General features: G+C 40.5%; 1 protein-coding gene across 1 annotated transcript in view; it reads left to right on the top strand.

Moving 5' to 3' along the window:
* Window positions 1–10,107, top strand: part of GLOD4 (glyoxalase domain containing 4) — a 21,446-nt gene extending 11,339 nt beyond the window's left edge. The window contains exons 5-9 of the mRNA XM_007454238.1: window positions 26–162; window positions 936–1,022; window positions 1,291–1,404; window positions 1,495–1,581; window positions 9,308–10,107. Of these exons, the coding sequence (XP_007454300.1) occupies window positions 26–162; window positions 936–1,022; window positions 1,291–1,404; window positions 1,495–1,581; window positions 9,308–9,373 (491 nt within the window). The 3' untranslated portion in view covers window positions 9,374–10,107. The remainder of the gene's footprint in view (window positions 1–25; window positions 163–935; window positions 1,023–1,290; window positions 1,405–1,494; window positions 1,582–9,307) is intronic.

Raw genomic sequence — 10,107 nt, 5'->3', positions numbered from 1 at the left:
TTCCTGCTGTTTCGTTACCCTACAGATCCTGTATTAAAAGTAACTCTAGCAGTGTCTGATCTTCAGAAGTCCTTGAACTACTGGTCTAATCTACTGGGAATGAAAATTTATGAAAAAGATGAAAAGAAGCAGAGGGCTTTGCTGGGCTATGCTGATAACCAGGTGAGCAATCTTGGAGAGAAATAATCTGTTACTATGAGTTTGGCTTATAAATGAAGTTAACGTGAAGGTTATTCTCATAGTTTCTTCATAGTAATTCAATATTTAGGACAGAAAGAAGAAAATTAAAATTGCCAGTAAGCTCACCACCCAGATATTACCTTTGTTTATATTTGGGGAATGTGTCCTTTCAGGAGTGGATTTGCTGAGTCAGAAGAGATGTAGGCAAGATTTAATGCTGTAATGATAATCTTTTTTTTTTTTTTTCTCTTAATAACTTAGCATTTGAGCATGATTTAGTGCTTTTACTTTGAGCCAGAAGGTCTACTCCTAGGAATTTATTTTACAAACATACTTATCCTACATGTGCACAAAGAAGTATGTACAAGGTTATCTGCTGCGGCATTGTTTGTAATAGCAAAATGTAAGAAATAACCTAAATGCCCTGTGGATTTAAGCAATAGTTCAACCATTTATGGTTCATCCATAGAATGGATTAGTAAGCAGCCATCAAAAAGAATGAGGCGAGTCTCTACGTGCTGAGATGGTAACATTAACTGGAGAAAAACAAGGGACAGAATAGTGCATAAATTATGCTACCATTTGTGTAAAAAAAAAAGGATATATGCCTGTGGATGCCTGCTGACTGGTTGCCTCTGGGGTGAGAGTAAGAGGGAGACTGAGAATTTACTTTATTCCTTTAGCCCTGTTTGAATTTTTTTCTTTTACCACGTAACCTGTTCTGAAAAATAAACCGCTTTCTCATGTCTTTTCAGTGTAAGCTGGAGCTACAGGGCATCCAAGGGGCAGTTGATCATGCAACAGCTTTTGGACGAATTGCCTTTTCTTGCCCCCAGAAAGAGGTAATGTTTGGTACCAGGTCTTTTGTTTAAACTCTGTGACTAGCTAGTTCAAACAGCTAGGAAACTTGACCCTCCCTTCTCTAGGTTCATGTTGATGTGGCTTTGATATCAAGTTCAACAGTTGTCTCAAGAGTAGCTGAGATATAAAATCAAACAAGTGGCGCCAGAGTTTTCTGGTTGATCTGAGATTCCTCTGGGGCTTTCGAGGACCACAGCCCAAGAGTGGTGTGGGACCCCTTGCTCACTTTGCTTTTTTGTTTTCCTCAAGTTGTCAGACTTAGAAGATTTGATGAAAAGGGAAAACCAGAAGATTCTGACTCCCCTGGTGAGTCTGGACACTCCAGGGAAAGCAACAGTGCAAGTTATCATTTTGGCCGACCCTGTAAGTATTACCTAGGAACAGGACAGGCTGCACCACGGCTTTCTTCTGAGGTGTCTTTTTGCCAAATTTCTTTTCTCTCTTTTGGTGTAGGATGGACATGAAATTTGCTTTGTGGGGGATGAAGCATTTCGAGAACTCTCTAAGATGGATCCAGAGGGAAGCAAATTATTGGATGACGTGAGTCTCTTTTCTAAATTTATCTCACCTTCAGCTCAAGGGGGTGCTGTTAAGTGTGTATGAAGAAGGACCCAAGCATCAGGAGCCAGTTCTTACTTTCAGAACCGTGTCCTTTTGAGGTGACTTTTGAGCCAGAGGCTTGTGTCAACTTCATTGCCACCTATGTGACTCTTATCTGGGTGCAGTATGTGTGCCTTCCCTCCACCTCGGGCTGCCTTGGAGAACCACTGCTGCTAAATACATCACTGTTCTGCTCGGTGATTGGAAGTGCCCCGACGCCACCCCCTCTCACTGCCTTAGACCCTTGGTCATCTCTTCTCCACTCTACAGCATCGTTCTCTTCCTTCCTAGCAAATTGTTCTCATAAGCATACAAACTAACTCTAGTATCTTCTAAAAATCTTTTATTTACCCCATATTCCTTCTCCAGATTTGTTTTAAAAATCCCCCTACACGCCATTTCTACTTCTTACCTCCCATTCACACTTCATTCTGTTCCGCATTGGCTCCTGTCACACAGTGAGACGCTCGCATTGACGTCATCGGTGACCTCCTCTTGCCAAATCCAGTGACTGTTTTTCTAGCCTCATCAAACACGATCTTTTAGCACCATGCAGTGTTGTACCCCAGCTTCTAGCACATACCTTATATGTAGCTGGAACTCAGTGAATACTCTGCTGCTGCTGCTGAAAGGAATGAATCAGTCTGTCCTGGTTCTGTCGCTTAGGATCTATGTGACTGACCTTAAGAAATTTACTTCAAGTCTCTAAACTGTAGTTTTTTATCCAAAAATTTGAGGAAATAAGATTATCCACCTCATAGGATTGTTGTGTTGTTTATAGAGCTTGGCAAACTGCTGACATAATAACGGACGCTCAATTGTTGTTCATTAAAGCTGGAAATGTACAAAAAATATAGCATTTACAGATTTTACCATAAAGGAAAATAGAATCTCAGGCAACCTCTTAGTTGACAAATTGGCTAGATTGTTCTTCTTGCTCTTTCATATCACTGACCAACTTCCTCCTCTTTTTTTAAAAAAAAATATTTATTTATTTATTTACTTATTTATTTGGTTGTGCGGGTCTTAGTTGCAGCAGGCGATATCCTTAGTTGTGGCTCACAGGCTCCTTAGTTGCACTGTGGCCTGTGGGCTGCTTAGTTGCAGTACGCAGGCTCCTTAGTTGTGGCATGCGTGTGGGATCTAGTTCTCTGACCAGGAATCGAACCCGGGCCCCCTGCATTGGGAGCGTGGAGTCTTATCCACTGCGTCACCAGGGAAGTCCCCAACTTCCTCCTCTTTTGAGCTCTCTTCTCCCTTGATGTTGGGGATCCTGCCATCTTCCTATATCTCTCTGACAGCTTCCCCTCAGCCATAGGCACCTTTTTCTATGACTGATCCCGAAATGATTTTGCCCACGGTCCCACTTTGGCTGTCTTTTACTCTCTCATTATACATTCTTTCTCTTCTGAGTAGAAGTTTTCTGTTACTCTGGTCATCTCTGCACAGTGCTTCAGCCATCATCCATTCTCAACTTCCTAACTTCTAGTTCCCACTCCCCACTAAGCTCTAAATGAGCATTTTTCATTGTTGTTACTGAGGTAAAATATACATAGAATTTAAGTGTACAGAAATTTTAGTGTCCACTTTGATGAGTTTTGACAGTTACATATACTCGTATAACCACTACTCAAAATATAGAGTATTTTCATTGTTATAGAAAGTTCTGTTGTGCCCATTTCTGGTTCCCAACCCCTCCTCCCAGCAGCAACTACTGTTCTGAATTCTGTCATATGAATTTTGTCTGTCCTTGGACTTCATATAAATGGAATGGCTTCTTTCAGTCAACGTAACATTTTTGAGATTCCTCAGTGTAATTGTACATGCCAGAACTCTTTTTTCTTTGCTGAGTGGTATTCAGTTTTATGAATATAACAGTTTGCTTATCCATTCTTCCAATGGTGGACACTGAAGTTTTTTCCAGATTTTTATCTATTTAAGGAAGACTGCTCTGAACATTCTCATGTAACTCTTCTTGTGGACATGTGTTTCATTTCTCTTGGGTAAATACCTGGGAGGGGAATTGCTTTTACTTTCTAAGAAACTGCCAAACAGTTGTCCAAAGTGATTGAACTGCTTTACACTATTGGCCATGTATGTACAGAAGAGTTCCAGCTGCTCTGCGTCCTCACCAACATTTGTGTGTTGTCTTTTGTCCGTTTCTTTCTGTAAGATTTTATTTTTAATATTTCATGATTAAAAATTCCATATATACACAAAAGAGTACAAAATCCCTATGTGACTGTCACCAGTCAACTCTGCCATAATTTTTCATCATTCCTTTCCACCCCACTTGTTTTTTTGGCAGTGGGGATATTTGTTGGAGAATTTTAAGGCAAATTTCAGACACCATGTCATTTCAACCCTAAATACTTAAGTATTTTACACATTTTAAGATGATTTGAAAAGTGAAAATTACAACATTGTAAAGGAACTATACTCCAATAAAAATAAATTTTTAAAAAAAGCAAAAATTAAGGAATTTTCATATATACAATATTGACGTAATCACACTTAAAAAATAACAATATATCCTTTTTTTTTTTTTACAGCTAACAGTGTTATATTGCCTCCTTATATCAACCTCTTATTTATTTATTTATTTATTTATTTATTTATTTATTTATTTATTTATTTATTTGACTGCGTTGGGTCTTCATTGCAGTGCGTGGGCTTCTCATCACAGTGGCTTCTCTTGTCGCGGAGCATGGGTTCTAGGCGCGCGGGCTCAGTAGTTGTGGCTCGTGGGCTCTGCGCAGGCTTCTCATTGCCGTGGCTTCTCTTGCTGCAGACACGGGCTCTAGTCACATGGGCTCAGTAGTTGTGGTGCACGGGTTTCACTGCTCCACAGCATGTGGGATCTTCCCGGACCAGGGATCCAACCCGTGTCCCCTGCATTGGCAGGTGGATTCTTTTTTTTTTTTAACATCTTTATTGGAGTATAATTGCTTTACATATATCCCATATCTCCTCCCTCTTGCATCTCCCTCCCACCACTCTAGGTGGACACAAAGCACCGAGCTGATCTCCCTGCACTATGTGGCTGCTTCCCACTAGCTATCTGTTTTACATTTGGTAGTGTATATATGCCATGCCACTCTCTCACTTTGTCCCAGCTTACCCTTCCCCCTCCCCGTGTCCTCAAGTCCATTCTCTATGTCTGTATCTTTATTCCTGTCCTGCCCCTAGGTTCTTCAGATCCCTTTTTTTTTAGAATCCATATATATGTGTTAGCATACAGTATTTGTTTTTCTCTTTCTGACTTACTTCACTCTGTATGACAGTCTCTAGGTCCATCCACCTCACTACAGATAACTCAATTTCATTTCTTTTTATGGCTGAGTAATATTCCATTGTAGATATGTGCCACATCTTCTTTATCCATTCATCTGTCGATGGACACTTAGGTTGCTTCCATGTCCTGGCTATTGTAAATAGAGCTGCAATGAACATTGTGGTACATGACTCTTTTTGAGTTATGGTTTTCTCAGGGTGTATGCCCAGTAGTGGGATTACTGGGTTGTATAGTAGTTCTATTTTTAGTTTTTTGAGAAACCTCCATACTGTTCTCCATAGTGGCTGTATCAATTTATATTCCCACCAACAGTGCAGGAGGGTTCCCTTTTCTCCACACCCTCTCCAGCATTTATTGTTTGCAGATTTTTTTGATGATGGCCATTCTGACCGGTGTGAGGTGATACCTCATTGTAGTTTTGATTTGCATTTCTCTAATGATTCGTGATGTTGAGCATCCTTTCATGTATTTGTTGGCAGTCTGTATATCTTCTTTGGAGAAATGTCTATTTAGGTCTTCTGCCCATTTTTGGATTGGGTTGTTTGTTTTTTTGATATTGAGCTGCATGAGCTGCTTGTATATTTTGGAGATGAATCCTTTGTTGGTTGATTCGTTTGCAAATATTTTCTCCCATTCTGAGGGCTGTCTTTTCATCTTGTTTATGGTTTCCTTTGCCTTGCAAAAGCTTTTAAGTTTCATTAGGTCCCATTTGTTTATTTTTGTTTTTATTTCCATTTCTCTAGGGTCAAAAAGGATCTTGCTGTGATTTATGTCATAGAGTGTTCTGCCTGTGTTTTCTTCTAAGAGTTTTATAGTGTCTGGCCTTACATTCAGGTCTTTAATCCATTTTGAGTTTATTTTTGTGTATGGTGTTAGGGAGTGTTCTAATTTCATTCTTTTACATGTAGCTGTCCAGTTTTCCCAGCACCACTTATTGAAGAGGCTGTCTTTTCTCCATTGGATATTCTTGCCTCCTTTATCAAAGATAAGGTGCATGGGTTTATCTCTGGGCTTTCTATCCTGTTCCATTGATCTATATTTCTGTTTTTGTGCGAATACCATACTGTCTTGATTACTGTAGCTTTGTAGTGTAGTCTGAAGTCAGAGAGCCTGATTCCTCCAGCTCTGTTTTTCCTTCTCAAGATTGCTTTGGCTATTCCGGGTCTTTTGTGTTTCCATACAAATTGTGAAATTTTTTGTTCTAGTTCTGTGAAAAATGCCATTGGTAGTTTGATAGGGATTGCATTGAATCTGTAGATTGCTTTGAGTAGTATAGTCTATTTTCACAATGTTGATTCTTCCAATCCAAGAACATGGTATATCTCCACCTGTTTGTATCATCTTTAATTTCTTTCATCAGTGTCTTATAGTTTTCTGCATACAGGTCTTTTGTCTCCTTAGGTAGGTCTATTCCTAGGTATTTTATTCCTTTTGTTAGCAGGTGGATTCTTAACCACTGCACCACCAGGGAACTCCCAACAGTATGTCCGTGATGTCACCTAAAATTCAGTTGTTATTAAAATTTCCCTGACCACCTAAAAAGTGGTTTTATACGGTTGGTTTGCCCTGTGTATTTTCTTTTGTTTCTTTACTGCCCTATGTATTTTTTATTTAGCTTTAATATAATTGGACTATATCAATACAGAATAATTTATCTGATCCATTGAGTTTCATGACAAACTAATTGGAAGACACACCACTGATCTATTTCACATTTCAGCCATTCTCTAACCTCTAAATATAAATTTATTTTCACTCTCTGTGTCTTTGCTCACATTATTTTATTCTCCTAGAATGTCCCTTCTCTCATTTGAATATTTGCTTATATTTCAAGGCCCACTTAAATTCCTGTTTTAAAATTTTTTGACTGTTTTTCTCTTTCTTGTTGTTGTGTTGGAGTTCTGGATACAAGTCATTTGTTAGATAATCTGCAAATGCAAGTACTTTCCCCATTCAATGGCTTGACTATTTTCTTAATATAGGCTTTTGAAGAACAGACATTTCTCTAAGTCCAGTTTATCAACTTTTTCTTTTATGATTAATGCTGTTTTTGTCAGACTAGTGTTATAGCCAGAGAAACTTTTTACCCGGATATACCATGGACATTTCAACTCCACATGCCTATAACTTAATTTATCTTACTTCAAATCCAGTCTTCATTAGTATAATAGAAAAATAAAAATTACTATTTATTAAGCATCTCCTATACTGACATGTTCTTAAGTGCCTTATGTATATTCTGCAACTCTTACCATAATCTACAAGTTGGATAGCATTCCCTTTTCAGATGAAGAAACTGAGGCTCAAAAGAGTAAGTCACCCAATATTATACATTCAGTAAGTGGCAGGCAAGGGCTCAAACTGAGGTCTTTCAAGTTTCCAAGCTAGTTCTTTTTTCCTCTTCTATACTCTTCTCCCGCCCCTGAATAGCACTATGTATCTGTTATCACAATTGTTTAAGCTAGAATCCTCAGAGCCAGTTTTTCTTTTAACATTTAATATGCTTTTTATTTTAGAATAGTTTTAGATTTACAAACAGAGCCATTTTTGAATATTGTTTCTCCTCACGCCTACATTCTATTAGCAATTAGTCGCCAAGAACTGTGAGTTCTACCTCTGAAATTCTTTGTCTATCTACTTCCCTTTTGAAAAAGCTCTCATTTTCACCTGCAATACTGCAAAAGCCTCCTCCCACCTTCCATCAATCCCTGTTGCTAGCACTAGCTCTCTAAAGCATCAATCCAGTAATTTAAAAAACAGTTTAGGGCTTCCCTGGTGGCGCAGTGCTTGAGAGTCCGCCTGCTGATGCAGGGGACACGGGTTCGTGCCCCGTTTCGGGAGGATCCCACATGCCGCGGAGCGGCTGGGCCCGTGAGCCATGGCCGCTGAGCCTGCGCGTCCGGAGCCTGTGCTCCGCAAATGGGAGAGGCCACAACAGTGAGAGGCCCGCATAACGCAAGAAAAAAAAAAAAAAAAAAAAAAAAAAAAAACAGTTTAGGGGCTTTCCTGGTGGCTCAGTGGTTAAGAATCCACCTGCCAGTGCAGGGGACACGGGTTCGAGCCCTGGGTCCGGGAAGATCCCACGTGCCGGGGAGCAACTAAGCCCGTGCACTACAACTACTGAGCCTGCGCTCTGTAGCCCACGAGCCACAACTACTGAGCCCATATGGCACAACTACTGAGCCTGTGTGCCACAACTACTGAGCCCGTGTGCCACAACTACTGAAGCCTGTGCGCTTAGAGCTCGTGCTCCGCAACAAGAGAAGCCACCGCAATGAGAAGCCAGCGCACCGCAATGAAGAGTAGCCCCCGCTCACCACAACTAGAGAAAGCCCCTGTGCAGCAATGAAGACCCAGAGCAGCCTAAATAAGTAAATAAATAAATAAAAATTTTTAAAAAGAGACTTCAGTTTTAAGCTGGGCTCCCCTGCCCTCCCTGCCCACAAGCCCCTTTCTATGACCTCAACCTCATGGAATGATAGGATAAAAGGACTCTGGTGGAACCAAAACATATTGTTATTAACAAGCCTTCTTTTTTAATTAAGAGATTCCAAACCAAACAGTACCAACGTCAGCGGAATGGTGTGGGAGGAGGTGTGGAAAAAGGAAATCATTCCAGGCTCATTGCTAAGACATCAAAATAGCTTTTCACATTTGGTCTCATCATTAGACTGAGTCTCCTGAGCACTAAAGATTCTTGAGAGCCCACCCAGACTCTGAGAATGACAGCACTTTCTGTTCCAAAGAGCCCACAGCCGGGTGTGCTTGGCCTGCTCTCCAGGCAGCGTCAGCCACACATTCCGGCTGCAGGCTCTGCCCTTTACTCTGCAAAATGAGAACTAACAAGTGATTGCTTGATACCCATCAGCATCCTCTGTCAAAGTAAACACAAGACTCTATACTGAATGGACATTTTTTCTTCTTTCTTTAGTTAATTAATTAGTTTATTTTTTGGCTGCGTTGGGTCTTTGTTGCTGTGCACGGGCTTTCTCTAGTCGCAGTGAGCAGGGGCTACTCTTCGTCGCGGTGCGTGGGCTTCTCATTGCAGTGGCTTCTCCTGTTGCAGAGCACAGACTCTAGGCACGTAGGCTTCAGTAGTTGTGGCACGTAGGCTCTAGAGGGCAGGCTCAGTAGTTGTAGCACATGGGCTTATTTGCTCCGCGGCATGTGGGATCTTCCTGGGCCAGGGCTCAAACCCATGTTCCCTGCATTAGCAGGCGGATTCTTAACCACTGTGCCACCATAGAAGTCCCTGAACGTCTTTTAATTGTTGATTTCTTGATTGTGGGCAGTGCAGTGAGGTACGAAGTAGACTATGTGTTTTATTTTATGGATTGAGAATAAATAAATATTCCAATTCTGTTTCTATAGGCATTGGCAAAAGATAAAAGTGATGAATGGTTTGCTGCACAAAATAAACCAAAGGCTTCAGGTTAACGGAAGACATCACATGGAACAAGCATTAGTGATTCCTGTCGAACACCTGTGAGGCCTGATGTGTGCGTTATGTGACAAATGTTCTCACAACTTGGTGGTTTCCTGTATAGGCAGAGAGGCTGGGTGGTGAAGATTTGTGTATTTTTATCTTTGAGAGCTCTGATATATTTTAGAGAGAAAATCCTATCATTATCAGTCCATTTAGAGGAGAGCTCTTGCTGTCATCTGTGCCATCCCTGGAAGGGTACATTTTTTGTGTAACTGTATTACATTAGTAATAAATTCTTCTGCAGCCTGGGACAGCTGTATTGAACAGGACCTTTGGTTGGGAATGGAGGGAATTTTGATAAGTATGTAGTTTTAATGAGAACAAATAAACCCAAATCAGTTGCTTACAGCAGGAGTACTTCCAGTACCTCGTGACAGTATGCTGTTCTAATGTCTTAACTCTGGCAGGCCTTGACCAATAAAAACTTTTAAAGAAATTTTGTGCCTTGAACCAAAAGACTTGGTTAACATTCCCACATTCTTTGCTTTAAATTTTTGAGTAGCCAGAGAAAACAGACAAAAGGATCTAATGTGTTATGTTGCTACACGCCTGGCTCTGTGCTAGTTTCTCTCTCTCCCTCTCTCCCTCTCTATATATTTTTTCTTTTAATCCTCGTAAGAAGAGACCATGTTAGATTTCTTAGTGATGGATTAGATGATTTCTTCAGCGTGAAAAACTTTTAAAA

This window comes from Lipotes vexillifer, unplaced genomic scaffold, assembly GCF_000442215.2.
Source record: "Lipotes vexillifer unplaced genomic scaffold, Lipotes_vexillifer_v1.1 scaffold680, whole genome shotgun sequence".
Classification (NCBI taxonomy): Eukaryota; Metazoa; Chordata; class Mammalia; order Artiodactyla; family Lipotidae; genus Lipotes; species Lipotes vexillifer.
The sequence above is the reverse complement of the archived record's forward strand: the minus strand, read 5'-3'. Positions and strand labels throughout refer to the sequence as shown.